Here is a 20,779-nt window from a genome sequence, read left to right as displayed (position 1 = left end):
ACTTCAAAAACTATAGTTTTGGGAGAATGATAATCCACATGATCAACCCATCAAATGTTGATCTTCAATTATTCGAAACAACCCCACGTGCGGTCCATAATCTCAATGGACCACCTGTGCAGCTCATTAGTCTGATCGTAGGTGGCAGATTGTTGTGACCAAGACATCCTGCGTGCCACATGTACTAGGGAGAGTTGAATCTACCATATTTCCGTTCCTCTGGCCCTACGGTTTGATGGTATCATCTCCCTACAAGGATTGGTCCATTTCATTCTAACAAATGACAGAAAACAGAAACAAAGATATTGAAAACACACTTCAAAAATTTCCCTCCTCTCACACAATTACAGTCCATCCACAGTTGTTTACATCAATCCATGGACAGAAAGTTCAACACCCAAATGCTGCTGCTATTCCTACTTCTGCATAGCTCTTCTTCTTTCTTCTCTTCTATATGATATAATATAAAATCCATTACAAAACAAAAATATACATTTTGCTACTTTCATGGTTCTGATTATTCACAATGGAATCCTTCATCGCATGTAATGAATACTTGTCTCCATCATAAAAGAATAAGGTGGGTCTTTTTCTTTCACAAACTAGCACAGTAACCAAATGTGAAAGAACCCTGTGAAGAGAACCATTTTATATGTATCTATGTATGTGCCGAAGAGAAAATATGGAAAGGAGATGAGTACCAACGAGGTGAGTTTGTATTTGATGACAGGTCAATGCATTATGAGTTGGGGACGAAGGTTCCCACATAGCCGAAACCCATAATGAAGAATGCGATGGCCTGGAGGTAGAGGTATATGAAATAATGGTTCTTGCCGAATGCGAAATCGTAGCACGCACAGAAGAAGAGGTAGGCTCCGATGCCGAGCTCCAGGACATGAAGCCTAATGAAATCATAAACCATGAATCAAGATCAGATACACTTGGGCTCCATTTGGAAGCGCTCCTGAATTGAACTGCAATTTTTAGTTTAGGGTGAGTTTAGTTGCACCAATATCATGAAATTGGTGCAACCAAACACACCGTTAATAAATTGCAATCGCGTTACTTCCAAGATTGGCTTGAAATTGGCATGAATTCCAATTTGAGGGTTGCTTCCTCGCTATAATTAGTAGAAGATAATATTATAATTTGAGGACTACCTGATAAAACTGGATGTTTGAGATTAACTTCAGTTGAGCATTCAAACACACCTTTAAGGTTAGAAAATTGTCCCCTTATAGCGGCTTGCACCATGCATCAGGGCTGAAACTTGGATTCAGGTCAACTGAACCTGATTGACCCAACCTGAGTTTGGGTCGGGTTGGGTTGGGTTGTCAAGATTCCCAGGTTGGTTTGGGTTGGAAACCACCAACCTGATTTGAAGTAGGGTTGGGTTCGGGTTGAACAAATTCGGTTCAGATTGGGAAGTATCACATGTATTTTGGTTGGGTTGGTTAGTGTTGGTAGAGTATAGAGGACTTTGGTTGTGCACTCAGGTTCAAATTCAAGTCGGGTCAAATTGCGAGTTGGGTCCTCTTGAGGTTGGTTGGGCTCGGGTTGACCATCAACCTGATCCAACATGCTCGAGTTCGCCCTGAAATGCACGTGCCTAAAGCTTATGGGATTTATATGGTAGTGATGACATGTTCATTCCAACTGTTCTTTGTTCCCTGGTGAGTTACTAAACTCACTTAATGATTGATGCATTAACTCACATGAAATACATCAGAGTTAAGAAACCTAAGAATAAACATTTTCAGGTGGAAATGGAGGTTATTTCGACTGTGATAAATGAATGGATATGGAATGGAGTTCACCTGTCCCCTATCCTGAATCGAGGTTTCTTGGCTGCTTTGATGCTTGGCTTCGTCTTGAGAGCATCTCCTAGTTTCTCTGTAACAACCCATTCGTTTACCCTTCCTGCCTCCAACAGACCAATCATTGTCGCTTTCGCCCGATGCAGAGACATAACATTCTCGAAAAGGATCCAGAATACCAGTAGATGGAGCGACCTGCGACATTGATGGATTGAAAAACCCCCAAGAGGACAACAAAATAGAAATTTAAAAGAAGTATCGAAACTCTTGAGATGAAGGCGAAAGCCAACATCCCTCCTTCAATGAAGCTTTGATGAGGCAGTACAATATTCAATTGAGCATCTGTCTCCTTCAAAAAAAAAAAAGCATCTGCTAACCCAAGAAACACAATTTATGTCATTCATATAGTGGGCCCCAAGGTGAATGGAAGAGGACCAGAAATCTAGCTTCAATCAGCCCCATTGATTGTAAATTGTCCATTATCATACGATAGCTAAGGTCATCTAATACAGGAGATATTGGGCTGGCATGACCCATCCAGTCATGGGGTCAACTGGGTCAATGACCCAGATTACTAATAGGTTCCCTCCTGTGTTGTTGCTGTGTGAACAAAAAAGAGCCATTTCATTCAATCGAGTATCCTAAAATACCTCTGCTTCAATACACACTCAATCTTGCTGATGAGAAAACAAAACAAAGGAAAATCTTGCAAGGATTTAATACCTTGGTGTTCCAACTGCATTGAGAAGGGTAATGATGGATGGGATGTAAACTGCCCCCCACTTGGGAATCTCAACTTCAGGAACAAGAACCGTCGTTGGGATTACCACGCAATAGAAAATGAAGGTGACAATATGTGCTATAATCTTCCGAACGAAGAAGAAGTTGTAGATCACATGAACTTTCTTCCACAAAGATACTTTCTGCAGCACCAAAAAGAAGTTTTACATTTCCTAGAAGCACGCAAGTCCAAAAATCCAACACCAAAATACCCATCGAGAAAAGCTACATTCAAGTTCAAAGATATCATGATCACCTTCTTTTATATAATTAATTAACATGAAAGAGTTCATTTCCTTTAAATTCTAAGCATCTCTTAAGAACAGAGAGAATTTTCTATAAATTTTTTATATAGCTTTTGGACGGATTAATACCAAGAAAGGTGTATAAAAACACAATCAACTACTAGGTGGATGAGGCAAGGGCAGGCTAGTTCAGAAACAAACAAAGAAAAAGGAATCATTTGAAATTGTCATTTTTATGACTGGATAACGATACCCATAGTCTTCAGACTCTCAAAGTCAAAACAGAGAGATGAAGAAGTATTTACCTTGTTCCTTATAATCTCCATTGCCATTTTCCTGAAAAGATTCGCGGGCCCACATGACCATCGGTGCTGCTGATAGCGGTAAGCCTTGAAAGTACTTGGCAATTCATTTTTAACCTACGACAAATGAAAAATTAGTAACGTACTAACATATAGATATATACATTAATCTACAAGATTGTAGATCATCCAACCTTTGGCTTTTTGTCTGTAAATGTGCACATTGCTGATTTGTATCCGTCTATTTTTCAAACTATCATTTGAAGGGCTAGCATTGTCCCATTGATGAACTTTTTAAGGGCCATAGTCTGGATAAGTGATCCACAGGACCACTTATGCTGACTGTGATTACTATACATTTGATATACATGTGCTGTGATCAAGAACATTCAAATTGTGGGCAATGTGGATGAGCTATATTAAAAATTGAGGAATCATACGATCCTCAACCAAAGGATCTGCATATCATCCTTGAGCTTTTAGTTTGTACTAGTGGATCCCATGGTTTGATGATCCATACCGTTGATAGGTCAACTGTGGATGGACCTCCCTCTCAATAATTTCTTGATGGGACAATCCTTACCCTTTGATTGGTGTCCAGCAAATATCCTAAATGAATTTTTAATTAAAAAACCCAACTAAAAGATTGATTTCAAATCAATTACAATTTATTTCCAACCAGTCTAATTTTCCTTAATATGGTAAAAATCTAATAATAAAAAAGAAAAATTAAAAGTAATTATATCTCTAAAACTAACCCATATCTTCAATCATAGCAATCACATCTTCAAATCAGCTCCCCATATCTCCCTAAAATACTAAATTACAACACTCGATTTAGGACCCTAAATTTGTAAATAATCAGCACATGTTGGGCTCTAGGGTGGGCTATGGGTGACATCTGGTTGGGCCCTACAGAGCCTAAATGGGCTTAAGTGGAATGGGCCCCACAGTGGACCTGACTGGGCCTGCATTAGTGCAATCATGAAAATGGTTCAGATCTCCACGTGTACAACATGAATGTCCAATGAGACTGCATATCCCTAGGTTCAAGAGCATAATCTTGACCATATGAATAGACCATCTTAACACAAACGGACTATCTTGACTGTTCTTAACCATATGAACAGTACAACGAAATGAATGTAAAAATGAAGATAACATATACTATCCACTTTTAAGAGGAAAAACTGGTGGAGAGGATCATCAGCTTCAATGAAATTTTTGAAATATGGGACATATATGGATAGGACCACTAGATCATTCACTTTGAGTAATTTTGAACGGTCAAGATTTAGCACGCCATTTTCCATGTAATACACAGATGCAGTGATTACACATCATGCTATTTGACAGGTATTGCACAGTGAACCCCTGCCTAATCCAGTTCTTCAGAATGTACTGTCTAAGGAAACATACAGGCAGCCAGACTATTGAAATAGGTCAGCACCATTTTTAAACCGTTGTGCCTTGTCCACTGGACACGTGCCACACATGTATGGCAATCTGGACTGTCCAAATAATGGGTTGCTTGTGGGTGGACTGTGTATTGAAAATACATAAATGCAATGATCTTAAAATAGTTTAAAAACTCCAAAAAAAAAAAAAACACTCAACTCAACTAAAAAAAAAAAGGGTAAAACTCTACCAAAAAAAATTGATAGAACTCAGACTCAATTTAGCAACTCAGACATTATTTATATTATTATTTACATTTTTAAAATATTAAATATTACTGAAATACTGATATGGGTTTTCGAAAAGCTCATCTCGATTCGACTTGATTTTTTTACTGGACTTGAGTTTTCGTGTTTTACACATTCATCTTAAGCAACTGACTGCCTCCATAATATTTGACCACTTGCCAATTTAATTTCAATTTTCCACTTGCTAGCCACCAATTGAATGGATATGATCATTCAATCGGTGTGATTTTTGGGCTGTGCTCCATTCGTAATGGATCCTAAGATTTGGATGGTGTGCTTACACATGACTACGATGGGTAACTGTCCTTTAAAAAGATGCTGGTGAACTATCAACACAGTCTTGTCCAAGAATACAATAGCAATGGATGCATGATACCTTAAGGTGGCCCAGGTAAACAAATTTCCAGCCCTTGAGGCTGGCACGGACGGCCAAGTCCATGTCCTCAACTGTGGTCCGATCCTTCCACCCTCCAGCCTCACTGATTGCCGCTATCCTCCATACTCCCGCAGTCCCTATTATAATAATAAGAATATCATTAGGGAAAATATTGTGCGTGCCAAACATCCGCTGAGAAAATGTTATCTCCCATCATCCATAAAGGGCAGTTGTTTGATATTCTAGCAGAGTATGACGGACCCTTTACACACATGCACTCAGAAATCGTAGACATGGCATAAATTGTGGAAACCCATTGTTGCTAAGTCACTGTCCAGAAAAAAGATTGTTTGAACAATCCTAACCTGGGACTTGTAGAAACTTGTTTGTTGAAATAGGACCGTTGGATTATTTTTCAATTGCGACTATCCAATAAAATGTCTACAAATACAATAGTCTTTTGGTTCAGGGTACGTCTTAACTGGGATCTATAATTTGGACAGTTTAATTTAAATTATTTGTATGCCATGCATACAATTTCTGAGTAATTCTTAAGTTCCTGCAAATCATTCTTCACAGTCTACTAGAGTATTAGAGTTTGATGTAGGACATGAAATTTTAAACATGATATGCGAGATTCCAGGCTTTAGATCATACTAAGTTCAAAACAATCACACAAAATTCCACATCCCACATAAAGTCAAGCACTCAATCAAGGGGAATCTATGCGGATCGAGGCCTACACATGCTAAGGCTGAATCAATTAAAGTTATAGACCTAACAATGCTCAAAGGATAACAGATTCATCCACACATGCATAGGAATATTTTCCCAATCCAAGGGATTCACATATTTCAATTCGGGAAACCCTAGGGTTGAAAAAGTGGAATAGAACTTGGGGATTTGAGATGATCTAGGGTTCGGGTTTTAGAAACAATGCGAGAGAGGAGTGAAATAGATATGAGAGGGAACCTGTGATCAGCCCGCGCTGTGGACAGCAAACTGGCCTGACACACGTGCGTGGATGGCGGCCCGCATGTGTGTGGGGCCCACGATTCTGGAATCAGTTAACTAGGGCCTAGTCGGCCAGGGTTGGGCCACATTCCCTCCAAATTTCAGGTTAAAAGGATGATCAGTTTGAATGCGGTGCTCCATCGAAGTTTCAGCCCTCCTGCAGGGCTAGATTCTGAAAATCTGTTGTAGGGGAAAGATTCTCTGCAAATATGAGTGGATTTGATGAGGGATGGTTGTAGGAGATAAGGAATATGGAGGGTAGAAGATGAAGGCAATTTGGGATGGGTGTGGCTTCGCACCATAAAAGTTAGCCCTTCGATGAAAAGAGGGTTTCGCAACCTATTAGGTTTTCACAACTCAAAGAATTAGAGAAGCAGGAAAATATAAAATTTTATTAATCATCTTCAATGAAAAAAATCCTACAAGTGGTTGCCTATTTATAAGAAAAACCTATACCCCAAAAACCATGCCATGTGCACATACTATTACTTAAAGACGAAATAATCAAAAATAACAACTAATCAATGCAATCTAAACTGTTCATGATGTTCCTGATAACAGTAATAAGCAAAACTCAAAGTCCTAAGTCACCTAGGGTAGTGGGCCACGATCATAAGATCCAATGATGGGATCCACATGATGATTGAGTCCACCCCAAGGAACCAAAACACAATCCTCTAACTAAGAGGCCCTCCATGGATGTCGTCATTAATCCGGATCGAAGGTGGGGTCCTCCTTGCATACATAAATAAGGGGGGCGTGCGTGTGCGCAAGATGTCCTCATCAACTCTCCCCAGCTACAAAGATTTCGCCACTAGAGAAATGAAACTCCTAAACCACTCAAAGATGTAAGGATCAAGTCTCTAAAGCTTCTCCTCAATGAGCCACGTACTGTCTGAAGCTGGGCGTGACTTCCACTTGACAGGGACTTTTGCGATCTGACGTTTGACGTCAATATTATCTGATGATCCAGAATATCCTCTATCTACTCTCTGGGTGTGGGAAGGGTAGGTATGAGAGGTAGAGGCTGGGAAGATGGGTCGGGAGGGGACCAGGGATCAAGGGAAAGGTCTGGGGAATCAGGGTGGTTGGGTGACAGGCTGGACAATGTATCAGTGGTCACCTAAAATGCAACTAGATCCTATACGTTGAATGTGGAACTAATTCCCATGGAAGGTAGAAGATCTACCACATACGCATTAAGACCGTTTCGTTTTATAATTTTAAATGGTCTAGTGCTACACGCGTGTTATTTATGAACAGCTCCCTGTGGGTACCACTCTAGCCTGATGTGGACCATCACAAAGTCCCCTACATTGAATTCCTTGAAATGTTTATGTTAGTCTGCAGAAAGTTTGTAATGTTCATTATTAGTAGTGATCTTTCGTTTGATTTCCTGATGCAATGAATGAATGTGATGCGCAAAGGAATCTGTGGACTCTGATGGCCTATGGGACAATAACATAGGGAAAAAATTAAAAGGCTTCCTAGGTTTATAACCAGTAACGACTTCAAAAGAACTTAAACCTATGGACCTATTAATAGAACTATTAAATGCAAACCCGGCTATAGGTAGTGCGGTGTCCCACATCTTGGTGTGCTCCCCCACTAAACACCTGAGCAAATTTTCCAGACTCCTATTGACCACCTCAGACAAGTTTGGTAGAGTCACCTCAGGGACTAAATTAATGGTGTGTTGTATATCCCCCACAGGGGGAAGCTCATCCGGTAGATCATCGGGAAAGACATCACGAAACTCATCCACTACCGTAATTTTCTCAGTGGGTAACTCGGCATTAACTTCTAGTACACTTTCTCTAGCCACAAGGGCATACACCATCGAGTCCGACTCAGTCTCTCGCTCAAAGTCTTTAGTATTTAGAATATGGAAAGGCTTAGACTTGGACTCCGATTCCTCAACCAACCTCAAGTGACAAGAGAAAGGCTATTTTTCCTTAAGAGTTTCTTTCATTTCTCTCTAATGGACTATTGGGGGTTCTCTCAACCTCTCTTTCTTTCGCTCCACAGTAGTCCAAAACCTCTTTGCTTGACCTACAAGCTTCATCTTGGCAAATCGGACTCGACGAACATCCGACATGTCGTACCACTCAAAATAATGGTCCATATCCGCTAACCAATCTAGAAAAACTTTACGGTTGAAGTAGCCATTAAATGTAGGGGCCTCTACTCTAACTCTCTTGAGGAGTTGTGCATCTGCGTCATAATAATCATGATGCCCCTTATGGGGTGGGTACATGGGTGCGCGCCCATGTCTGTTTCTTTGGTCAGCCCCATTCCCTTGTCTATCTTCCTAACCACCAACCTGAGATTGGGCATCTTCCCCAATGGTGGGGTTTACCCAGGCGGATATCTCTAGTTGGGTAACGCACACATTAAGCTAATCCCAGTGTTAGTCAATACGTTATTCCAAGCGCCTACCCAAAGACTCAAACTGTCGGGTTATATTGTCCATTGACTCTTGTAATTGCTCCATGTTTAGTGCAGGGTGCAACCCAAAACCGCGACCAGTAAGTGTGGGCATACAACTACTCCTCAACTCAAAGACCTTCTAACACAACTATATGCGACTAAATGGGACTAAATGATCCTATAGGACTCTATGATGAGAGTTAATGCAAACTAAACGTGAATAGACCAAACCCTAAACATGCAATGCATTCCCCTATGAAAAACCTAAGCTCTGATACCAAATTTGATGCAGGACGTGAAATTTTAAACATGATATGCGAGATTCCAGGTTTTAGATCATACTAGTTCAAAACAATCACACAAAATTCCACATCCCACATAAAGTCAAGCACTTAATCAAGGGAAATTTATACGGGTCGAGGCCTACACATGTTAGGGCTGGATCAATTAAAGTTATATACCAAACAATGCTCAAAGTATAGTAGATTCATCCACACATGCATAGGAATATTTCCTCAATCCAATGGATTCACATGTTTCAATTAGGGAAACCCTAGGGTTGAAAAAGTGAAATAGAACTTAAGTATTTGAGATGATATAAGATTAGGGTTTTAGAAACAAGGCGAGGGAGGAGTCAAATAGAGACGAGAGGGAACCTGTGATCAGCCTGTGCGTGTGTGGGGCCCACGATTCTGGAATCGGTCAACTAGGGCCTGGTTGGCCAGGGTTGGGCCACCTTCCCTCTAAATTTCAAGTCAAACGGATGATCGATTTGAAAGCGGTACTCCGCTGAAGTTTCGGCCGTCCTGCAAGGCCAGATTCTGGAAATCTACTGTAAGGGAAAGATTCTCTGCAAACGTGGGTGGATTTGATGAGGGGATGCCTGTAAAAGATAAGGAATATGGAGGGTAGGAGATGAGGGCGATTTGGAATGGGTGCGACTTCGCACCACGGTAATTAGCCCTTCGAAGAAGGGAGGGTTTCGCACCCAATTAGATTTCCACAACTCAAAGAATTAGAGAAGCAGGAAGACGCAAAATTTTATTAATCATCTTCAATGAAAAAATCCTACAAAGGGTTGCCTATTTATAAGAAAAACCTATACTCCAAAAGCCACGCCATGTGCGCATACTATTACTGAAAGACGAAGTAATAAAAAAGAACAGCTAATCAATGCAATCTAAACCATTCATGATATTCCTAATAATGGTAATAAGCAAAACTCAAAGTCTTAAGTCACCTAAGTAGTGGGCCACGATCATGAGATCCAATGACGGGATTCACATGATGATCGGGTTCACCCCAAGGAACCAAAACATAATCCTCTAACTAGGAGACCCTCCATGGATGTCGTCATCGATCCGGATCGAAGGTGGGGCCCTCCTCCCTGTACATGCGTAAGGGGGGCGTCCGTGTGCGTGAGATGTCCCCATCAGAGTTTTCCTCCATTCGTGCATAAAGGGTGAGTGGGAACCTTGACATACATTTCAAAATATATTTTTAAATTTAAATTTTGAAATGTTGCGAAATTCCTGCCAACCATCTTTAAATGATGATGGAAAATGGATGCACAATGCTCAGACATCCAGGTGTGCATTCGAGTCATGTGGAGAGTCCGATGCAGGACAATTAACCACTTGTTCTAAAAGCTTGAACTGATAGAGCATGGTGAATTAATCCCTTTATGTCATAGCCCAAGCCCCACATTCACGGGTTAGGTCCTCGGCTGAACCCTCATTGTGGGCCACAAATCCATGGGTTCCGCCCCCTCGTGGCCCCCAAATCACATGCGTTCCGCCCCCTCGTGGCCCCCAAATCACATGCGTTCCGCCTCACACAGGTTGCCCACCCCGAGTGTGCCACCACATCTCACAGGCCACCCCACTTAAGCCCGATGTGAAAATGTCCTTGCATTAGAGTCTTATAAGAGGAACCATCAAATAGCCAAAATTTCACCCGTAGGATTTATGAACTGTGAGAAAATGTGGACCACACCATGAGGATTGCCAGGAAGGGAAAGAAAGTTGTTCTGCTCATCGAGAGGGCCACAGCATTGAGCAGTGGACAGCCAATGGTCTGACTCAATGTTAGGTGTGGCCAATCTATTTAGGGTCCACCACTTGGATGGAATGGATTGCTACACATATTTGGTAGTACAGTGCTTGCGTTTAAACTAACCGTTGAAGCCGAAGAAGGCATAGGTGGAGGAGCCAACTTCCTGCTCCACCTTGAAGTGGTAGTCCAGTGACATCTCTTGCATCCTTGTCATCAGGCACTCATCCGAGTTAACTGCATTGCCAGCAAGAAAATCACAAGTCAGCAACTCCCCAACCACAACAAGATAAGAGCACCAGCAACCAAAACAACAATAACAGCAATAACAGCAAGACTGGCATTACTCTTTTAAGTGGATGGTTCTGGTTGATTGAGACCATCAAGACCACTTATTTATTTGGCAAGGTAGGCCCCACTTAAATGGATGGATACCAATTTTTTGATCAAATTGAACATGGAAGCATGTAACCTGGCGGTTCTTCAAACTACCAGATTCTTCTCCATTGTCACTTGCACAAGTGAGATCCACAAGGTTTTTGGAAATGCTATCCAATGATGAGCACGTGTAAGAGATTGGAGCCGCTCATCAAGCGATCCCTGATGGATTCATGATGTTTGAAATTTTTTTGAAAATATGATCATCAAGTGGGCCACAGGTGTAAACAGAATTTAGGCCATTGGTCAATCACTCCTAACCATTCGTTTATTTTGTACAAGTGTGGAAGATTTGATAATCATATTAACCAGGTTTTTGAGATATGGCATAGACAAAGTAGCAATTGCCTGATGAGCGGCTCTGATCACGGAAACATGTTCCTAGTTTCTACTTGCCGTGGAAGTGCACATACCAGATGGGGGATGTTCATTTATCGTGTCCCACCATTTTGTACAAGTGTAGAAAAAAAAAAAAAAATCAAGTGTTTGGTGTTCATAAATCGTGCCCCACCATCTACAGTTGATCTTGTTGTTCAAACGGTCTTGATTAAGGTACATGCATTCCACGTGTACAGTGGATTTGTGGATGCATAGAGATGGTGAGCGTGGCCACCATTTATCAATCACCAGTTCCATGAGAGTTGAGATCCAAGCTGTCCATCAGGTCTGCTGCTTCATGTTCACCTTGTGAGCCAAAAATTGGGTCGGTCCAGAACCCGGTTGGGCCACACAAAAAGGAAGAGTTGTGATGGGACACCCACCATTAGTTTCTATGGGACCCACCATGGTTTATACATGCCATCCAATTCATTCATACAACTCCTCTCACCATGATGAAGGTACTCAATGAAAATGACACTATTCTGAAACTCAGGTCGACCACACCACGTGAATTTATTAGTTTTAGGCAGATTTTAGGTTGTTTCCTATGGTGAGGCCCACCTGAGTTTTATATCAGTGTGATTCTCTGGATCAAGACCTAGCATGGGGCTGCGCACCTGATAGACGGGGTGGATCTCGTCTACATGAAGTAGTCCATCCAAGCTACTGTTTTCCATATCGGTTAGTGTTAGTGTGATTGGCTGGTATTCGGTCAAGGGTCGTTTATGTTATTTTAAATGGTTGTGAGGAAGGGAGGTAAAAAAATAATATTAATAAATAAAAATTGACTTCCTATGCCCTTCAATCGACTTCTATTGCCCCAACATACTCCGAAGCCAAAATTCAACTCGCCAGGGACAAGATGGTCAGAAAAACAATCTAGCGGCATCTTTCACACAAATGACAGCCCTGTCCCCATATTTTCTAGCACGTGGGATCGGGCTCTAGAATCCTCTACAATACTTGTTTTTGATGTGTAGCACTCCGTGTTCTGCGAAAACATCCACTCCGTCCATCAGGTGAGACTTCTTCTTCTTACCGTAAGCCTCAAAAACCAACGCCATATGAAATTAAGATGGGCCATACCATGAGAAACAACGTTAATTCACTCCAAAACATCATATCATGTGGCCCACCTATGTTTTGAATCAAGATGATTTTTATAGGGCTTATTCATCCAGTTGTGTCGATCGTCATGAACGGAATGGATGGAATAGACACCTTGTGCACCCGTAAGGTTGGGTATGAATTTGGTTACAGGGCCTAAAAAGGAAGTGCCCACCTGATGTCCGGAGTGGAGGTCACATACACAAAACCGTAGCAATGCACACCACAGCCACTGAGAAAGCTACCATGTGTAGGATCAAGCCCATTCAATATGTGGGTCCCACCAAGAAAATTCCCTGCACCACCAAATCAGGCCGGTCCATTTCAGGAGTTAGACCCCACATGGACGTTAAAATCTGGACCGTAATCTAGTGGGTACGTTCTCTAGCCAATCAGATTTCTCATACAGCTGTGTACCATTACTGGATGATCCAGATCTTTGACGGATGGGCCACAAAGTTGGATGGAACGTGTGCAAAATATCCTCTGCGAGACAATCTAAACCTTTGATTCCTGTGAATGAGATGAAGAACCAACCAAGCTGGACACCTGCCTACGTGGCATGCTCATGTGACATCTAAGGCCGTTCAAAATGGTGGGGTCCACCCATGAACATTCCCTAGCAAAAATTGAACAATCTGTTCACACATGTGGGCATTCTAGTCTGGAAATCTTAGTTGAGGGGGTTTTTGGTGCTTTTCTCCGATAAAATCTGCCCTTCGAAAACCTCCCACTAATAATTTGGGCCATTCCTTAACATTTCCCAAAAAATGAGAATCATATCCTGGAAATCCAGGACGAAGCTTGAAAAACCCAAGGACTCGGCGTCGGTCACTTGGTTTACAGAAAAGACTGAGTGTGTGTGTGCGCGCGCGCGCGCTGCATATTGCACTTGGTATGCAGGAATTTAGAAATAGTAAACATGACAAGATGCTGCATATTGTGCTTGGTACGCAGGAATTTAGAAATAGTAAACATGACAAGTACTAACTTAAATTAAACCAACTAAATTGTGGAACACGCTGTTTTTCTTAGGCGTCGTCTGGCACCATAGATCTGGGGAGATTTGAGGGGATTTCAAATCCCATAGTTATTTGGTAACATTAAGCAACGGAGGGTTTGAAATCCACCAAGAGGGATTTTGAAATTCAAGGTGAGCGCTTGGATTACACCTAAAATCATTTTAATAGTTACATGTGTAACATATGTGTCATCATACTATTATTCTATTGGACACATGGCCCACTAATGATATCTAAAAATAATTAGATTATCAATGACATCATCATTAATTACTTTAATATAATGATCAACATCATCCAAACTTTATTCATGTAAATTAATGGTTAAAATTGTTGGTTAGTCATGTGGACATGATCTTGTGCTTGTGGCTTATTCAATACTTAGAATTTCATCATTTTCATGCAAAGCAGTGGTGTAATACAACTATTATGTCAAACACTACATATGTCACTGATTGGAGCTACATATGTCACTAATTAGAGCTATTAACATTAATTTAATAATTAAATTCAAACCCCTGTAAATCTACCATGCATAGCTACTTTTGGATTAAAGTTGGTTCCCTATGCAGGCCGCTACACACCATTGAAGGATTTTAATTCTAGAAGATTCCCAATCCATGTTCGGAATCCACACTGCCAAACAGGGCCATGGCCAGTACAGTGTTGAGCAATGATACCCTTCGATTGGAGTACACTTTTTGTTATTTTAAGACCATATTTTCATTTTAGCCGTTTTAGCCGATCAATAAATATCAACCAATCTGATACTTGTATATCCAAATAAGAGTAATATTTCGGTCAAGATGGATCTAAACTATTATCCATAACTTGGACGGTCTAATTTGGATCACTTATATTGCATGTAAGTTGTAAGTGCCTGTGTATGATCGATCACGCAATGCAAGAGGATGATGGAAGTTTTACTTTCCTACAAAGCACAACAAAGCATGGCCGCACCGGCCGTTCATGCCCCCCATGCTTCTACGCATTCCCAGTTTCCCACGTGAGAAAAAAAGAGAGAAGTTTTCCCTGACCAAAAACCGTACACGTGTCTAACACTGACGGGAGTAGGATTGTTCACGTGGCAGGCCCTGCCGCAGTCGTCCAGAGATTAAAAGCACTAATCGGGTGATTCCAACCATTCATAAAATAAAAATAGTTGATTATTAATATATAAATATAAAATGTAGGGTAACGATCGTTAATACAAAATAGTTCTAATAAACAATTAGTTGAGCCCATCATGGATGGTTCTTACTTACGCTTCTATCAGGTAATCCTTACCATCCATTCATGACCATTGATCAAATTCAATCGACGACCGTACAATCTGACCCAACATACAGATTTTGCCTACATGTCGAGTGGATCGTCCTATCATGCATTATGGATATTATTCATCACATCATGTCCGACATTTTTCACAGCTCAGATCCCACGTGCTTGGACGTATCAAACTGGACTGGACCATTGTCCACGTCCGGATTCGTGAAATGGGTCCCATCTGGATCAGGAAATCTAACTCTCCCAATCACAGCAATGGGTATCGCCAGCCAGAGAAAACAATAACATTTTGGTATGAAAAGCCAAACCACCGACACTTTTCTCTGTCAAAAGTATCAATTTCAGACTATGAAACACCTCTTCTAATCTCAACAAGCATAACAATCAAACAAAGGAGCTTGGTCCCTCTGCTTACCCCTCTACCTACACACGTGCAAAGCGTTTGGAACGTTCATCCTGTGGACTCACTATATATGGGCCATAGTGCAAGCTCATGCTGATTGGACGGTTGTGATGAGTGATCTACATATTTTTTTAAAAAAGGACCGGACAGCAAATCACATGTGCTAACAGCAAAATCCAATCGATCATCATCCGACAATGCCAACCACTGACCATTATATGCCCGTGGTGGGCCCTCGTAAGAAGGTGGTTGATCTACCGTTTGTTTCCTCAAGAGGCTGGAGGAGTAGGAGCACACGGCGTGGATGGGTGTACCTTAATCCAAAACGGGTGACGATAGTGGGTCTCAATGGAATAGAGAACAGACTCAGTACAGATTGACTGGAAGATCTCAACCCTTGATGAATTTCATCTGTTTTCTATTAAAAATGTCGATATTCTAGCCATCAATTAGAAATTCAAAGTTTGGTTTACCACCCATTTATAGTGGGCCCAAAGGTTTGGACGGCTTAGATTGGGTTATATGCACCCACACGTGTACGTTGTGTGGATATTCCTACTATGCGAGAGTATCTATCAATGTTTGGCTGTATTATTTACGCAAAAGATCCGTACTCTGCGAGAGTATCAATGTTTCCATCTCTTATTTACTCAAAAGGCCACCACCGACACACGTCCACCAATAGGAGACCTGGAAATGAATTATTGAACAGAGATGAAATGGACTACGGCTGCGTACCTCGCATTAAACAGTTGGAAAGAACGTAAAATCCATGTCGTCCATTGGATAAAGTACTCCTTTCTAGCCTTATCTCAAAAATCAGGCTGATTCAATGATGATGGGCCACCACACACAAAAATAAATAAATAAATAAAATAAAATCATACCTAAAACATTAAATGCACGTAGTACTTACTACATTAGTTTTAATACTGTAATGTTGGGTATTCTTTCACGAAAAAATTAGCACTGTAGTCTGTAGACGAGCACTGACGCTCCTCCAGCTCCGAGTTGTACGAACGGTTCAAAGGAGATCAAAGTTTTATGGGCTCCACAGTGTTGTATTTATTATATCTACACCGTTCATCTATTTTTAGAGATCATTTTAGAGCATTAACCAAAAAACGAATCATATCCAAAGATCATATGGACCACACCATAAATAGCAGCGGAGATAATGATTTTCACCGTTAAAATAATTGTAGGGCCCGCCATAAAGTTTATTTTCCATCCAATCTATTCATAAGGTCACAAATACCTAATGAAGAGGAAAAAAGAAATTCATAATGATCCAAAACTTCTGTGACCTCAAAAAGGGTATCAATGGTAGAAGTTCACTCCCCCACTGCTTTTTGTAGCGTGGTCCACTTTATAATTAGATCTGTCTTATTTTTCGTCTCAAGCCTTAAGACGAGCTCGTCAAATGGATGGACGGTTTGGATATAACAGATACCTCGTGATCAGACCCACAGAACTTGCTGACGTCAATACAGCAGCTATATAGCTGGTGTGAGGTACACCAGCCAATCCGCTTCCAATTTACTAAGTGTCCCCTATCCTAGTTTTAGATTATCATGATTTTTGTTTTAAACGGTTAAAATGAAGAATTGTACCGGATGGACAGGTTGGATCTCATGAAATTTCCACTCACGTGGCTCTCGGTTTGCGAAACTAACCCCCGTGGATATCTAGCGCGATGTACGCTAGCGCAGTTCGACAATAAAATTAAATACAGTGCCTAGGTGCTTTTAAAAAAAAAAAAAAAAAACAGTGCTCAGGTAGAAAAGGCCGTACAATACAGTTAGAGCATCCAGTCCGTAGTTTCTACAAATGGGGGCTACTATAAAATGATCCAAACGGTTGAGCCTCACCATTTGTGGGCCACGATCATATCTCTACCCCAGCCGTTAATATGGTTATCCTATTAGCCGTCATCTACTGACCACCAATGGAAGGGCCAGAATTCTTCCAATGCAGGGATTTTGGTTCAAAAATCAAAAGTTGGGATAAATGAAAAGTGGGTCCCACTTGGCAGCACGTCATGAATGAGAGGATGCAACTAGTAATCATGACAGTAATTAATTATAGTTAAAGGAGATTAGCTGGAAATGATGAGATAGACGTACCGAACTTCCAGCGAGCTTGGACGAGTGCAATCTCTGGATTGTGAACGAGGAAAGGGACGGTTCTCCAAAGGAAATCTGGTTCGGGCTGGAAATCAGCGTCGAAGATGGCGACGAAATCGCAGTGCTTGACGTAGCTGTGCTTCATTCCCTCCTTGAGAGCTCCTGCCTTGTAACCGTTTCTGTTGTCGCGGATCTCGTACTTTATGTTGATACCTTTGCTAGCCCACCTCTGGCATTCCAACTCCACCAAATCCTGCCCAAGAAAAAAAATCCAGCAGACCCATGTGAGAAATCGAAGAAGAATGTCGAAATTTCGATGGAGAGAAATGGCATTGGAGAGAAGAAACATATGAGAAATTGAAGAAATTTGTAGAAATTTTAGGAATTTAATTGAGAGTAATGGCACTGGAGAAAATACCCAGATGACAGATTGAAGGAATAGGTGAAATTTGAAGAGGAATAGAGGAAAAAAGACCAAAAGATGAGGTCTTTTTTGAAATTTAGTAAAGAAAAATGAGAAAGAAAGCAGACCCAAATGAGAAAACTTGGAGTTTGAGAAATAAAAATGCATTTTTACCCCTTTTCCTTTCTGATTTTGGTGGTTTTCATTGATGGGCATTTGAAGGAAGTGCATTGATAGATGACATTGGGATTTGGCTGTTTTTATTTGTTTGGTTTTGATGAAAAGCCCCAAAAATATGAAATTAAAAATACAAAAGAAAAGAGAAGAAAGGCACGGATTACCAGCTATAGAGGAGATTGGCAATTTTTTATTTTTATTTTTGGTTAGAATAAAAACATTAATAGCTGGGACTGGAAGAGGAAAAGGCAAAAACAAAGATAACAAATCAGAAGAAAACATGAAACTTCATAGTTTGGAAAGAAGTAAAGAGTAGCAGTGCAAATTTTTTCTTGTTTGGGATTCATTTGAAGAAGAAATTACAAATAAAAATAAAAGAAAACCTCGTATTTTTCACAGAAAAGAAAACAAAATTACTTTTTTCTTTCATTTTAGTGATTTTGTGAATCTAGAACAGTAAAAGACAATAAAACTCTTATCAGAAATCTAAAAACATCGTCTTAAATAAATGTGAAGGAAAAAGTTGCAATTTCTTCACTTTATTGGGTTTTGTCTCTCTCTCTCTCTCTCTCTCTCTCTCTCTCTCTCGTTTTTTTTTTTAGATTTAAGGATCTTAAAATCTGCTCTAGAAATGAAAAACAAAACCCAGAACAGAAATTAAAAAATCTAAAATTTTGAAAGAAAGTTGAGTTTTTTTTTTTTTTTTTCCTTCTCTTTTTTTGTTTGTTTTGCATTTTGGGTGTATTCCATTAATGGATCTGATTGTATTGACCTTGACAGATGGGTCTGTAGAATCATCAAGCACTTGGATTATAATTCGATCTGATGGCCATGAAAGCCCACATGCAGCTCCAATAGAGAGCTGGTAAACCTGCATCATAACACCCAAGAACAACAACAACATCAAAGAAGAACACATCAAAATCAATAAAACAGAGCAATGCAGATTGCAGGAACGCATAGAAAACCCAGAAAACAGAGATGGGGAAAGAGAAAAAGGACCTCTCTTTCATTATACATAGGAATTTGGATGAGAACCATCGGATAGGCAGCATTTCCTAGCTCGACATCGTCCCGTATCGGCTCCCACCTGTAACGCTTCTCAGGTTTTCGCCCAAAGACCTTAACGAGGACGATCACGACGCCCATGTAAACCCTCTCTATGAACAGCATTACAGACATTGCCAAACAGAGGAAAAGGGCAATTCGAAGCAGAGGAACAATCAAAGGAGCTTTGATCTGTTCCCAAATCAAGCCTATTTGCTCTGTAACGTCATCTCTCGTCCCCTGAAAAGCCTCTGGAAGATAAGCCGTCGAAGAAAGACGATCCATTGCTCTATCTCTTGGAAAAACAGAGGGACTGAAATCAGGGGCAGGAAATAAACACCCTAGATCTGCATGTATTTAAAGCACTTTCCTTTGCGAAAAGAGCACGAATCTCTCCTTCCCTTTTTCTTTCAACTTCTATCTTTGCTGCGTTTTTGCTGCTGAATTACGCAAGACAGTGCGTCAGAGCTGGACTGTCAGTAAATCGCTCAAAAACCATCCCACACAACTAGAATTCCAGAGAAAGAAAGAAAAGAAAGAAAAACAAAACACAACTGTTTTCTAATCAAAAGATAAAAAACCCATTTCAGATACTCATCCTTTAAATAAAAAATAAAAAAAAATCCGCACATCTATTAAAAAGGCAATGCAGCAAACAAAAGAGAGCAAAAGGAAGAAAATTTCACCAAAAATCTAACCTTTTTCTATCTTAATTCAACAAAAGAAACAAAACCCAATTCAGATCTTACTATCTAAAATAAAATAAAATAAATAAAAATTCCCCACCAGCCAACTTGCTCCTCTTTCAGCAAGCGTGACTGATGAAACTCCAAACAGTAGCAGATAAGAGTTATCTCGCCTGGAGAAAGAGAATGAAAATCCTCTCTCTCAAACGAATTTTAAAGGCAGTCGACACTTCAACAGTTGTGAATCTTCCCTTATAAATAAAAGCACCACACGAACGAAACCCGGCGAGAAGGCGTCAGATCCCGGCGAAATGACGTGCTTGCATTTTCACTTATAAAATGCTGAAGCGATCCGACAGTAGAGTTTAATCCGGGCCCACTTAATCTAAGCCGTCCAACAGCTGGGGCTGTTTTAACATTACCTGTTTGACGCATGTGTGTTGAATATAGACAGTTGGTTATTATCTTTCGACTATCTAGCTTACCTAATGATTGGATTTTCCTAAATTGAAAAGCATGGCGTTCTATATGTGGACTGCGCTTAGTGAACGGTCCTGATTCATGTACGTATGCCACGTTGTCAAGCGTGCAGCGTTTCAACTGTCCAGTCTCTTCCCGTGAATCCACGTAGCGTTCTCCGCTTTATTTATCCTCTTTCTCCCCGCTTCCGGTAGTAAGTTCCAACCGCAAAAATCACCAAAATCTTTCCATACACACGTCGAGAAGAGAGATAATCGGAAACAGTGGCTGTACCAGAACTTATCATATATCACTGATTTCCCGTAAATTATATTAGTTTTAGAGTATCCAATCCGTTTAAAAGGTGGATCACACAATTATAAAGAATAAAAACTAAAACAATACAGAATCAATCATTGATAGGCCTCAAAATTATACCCAAGTAATTAAAACTGTTTGTTTATTGATTTTTGGTGGTGTGTTATGGTTGATAAGTGAACGAGTCTCATTTTCATAGAAAA

General features: G+C 40.5%; 1 protein-coding gene across 3 annotated transcripts; it reads right to left on the bottom strand.

The window, feature by feature from the left end:
* Positions 1-293: 293 nt before the first annotated feature.
* On the bottom strand, positions 294-20,052 carry LOC131251724 (glucomannan 4-beta-mannosyltransferase 9-like). 3 transcript variants are annotated; one of them, XM_058252647.1, is made up of 10 exons: positions 19,900-20,052; positions 19,069-19,553; positions 18,839-18,937; positions 17,487-17,739; positions 10,849-10,959; positions 5,227-5,363; positions 3,148-3,261; positions 2,541-2,740; positions 1,818-2,012; positions 294-902 (listed from the first exon to the last, which is right to left on the bottom strand). In XM_058252647.1, the coding sequence occupies exons 2-10, from the start codon at positions 19,396-19,398 to the stop codon at positions 740-742; spliced, it is 1,602 nt and encodes a 533-aa protein (XP_058108630.1). In that variant the 5' UTR covers positions 19,399-19,553; positions 19,900-20,052; the 3' UTR covers positions 294-739. The 3 variants fall into 3 exon arrangements, with proteins under 3 accessions (XP_058108630.1, XP_058108639.1, XP_058108622.1); XM_058252656.1 differs by having other exon boundaries at positions 19,069-19,550; positions 19,900-20,011; XM_058252639.1 differs by lacking the exons at positions 18,839-18,937; positions 19,069-19,553; positions 19,900-20,052 and adding an exon at positions 17,905-18,072.
* Between the last annotated feature and the right edge of the window lie 727 nt (positions 20,053-20,779).

The sequence above is a fragment of the Magnolia sinica genome, chromosome 1 (genome assembly GCF_029962835.1).
Source record: "Magnolia sinica isolate HGM2019 chromosome 1, MsV1, whole genome shotgun sequence".
Lineage (NCBI taxonomy): Eukaryota > Viridiplantae > Streptophyta > Magnoliopsida > Magnoliales > Magnoliaceae > Magnolia > Magnolia sinica.
This window is presented reverse-complemented; position numbering and strand designations above follow the sequence as displayed.

Coding starts and splice junctions, on each gene's coding strand:
- LOC131251724 (XM_058252647.1), bottom strand. CDS start 19,398: ATGGATCGTCTTTCTTCGACGGCTTATCTTCCAGAGGCTTTTCAGGGG. Junction 18,938..19,068: donor CTATGTATAATGAAAGAGAG/GTCCTTTTTCTC, acceptor GTTATGATGCAG/GTTTACCAGCTCTCTATTGG. Junction 3,262..5,226: donor TTTACCTGGGCCACCTTAAG/GTATCATGCATC, acceptor CATTTGTCGTAG/GTTAAAAATGAATTGCCAAG.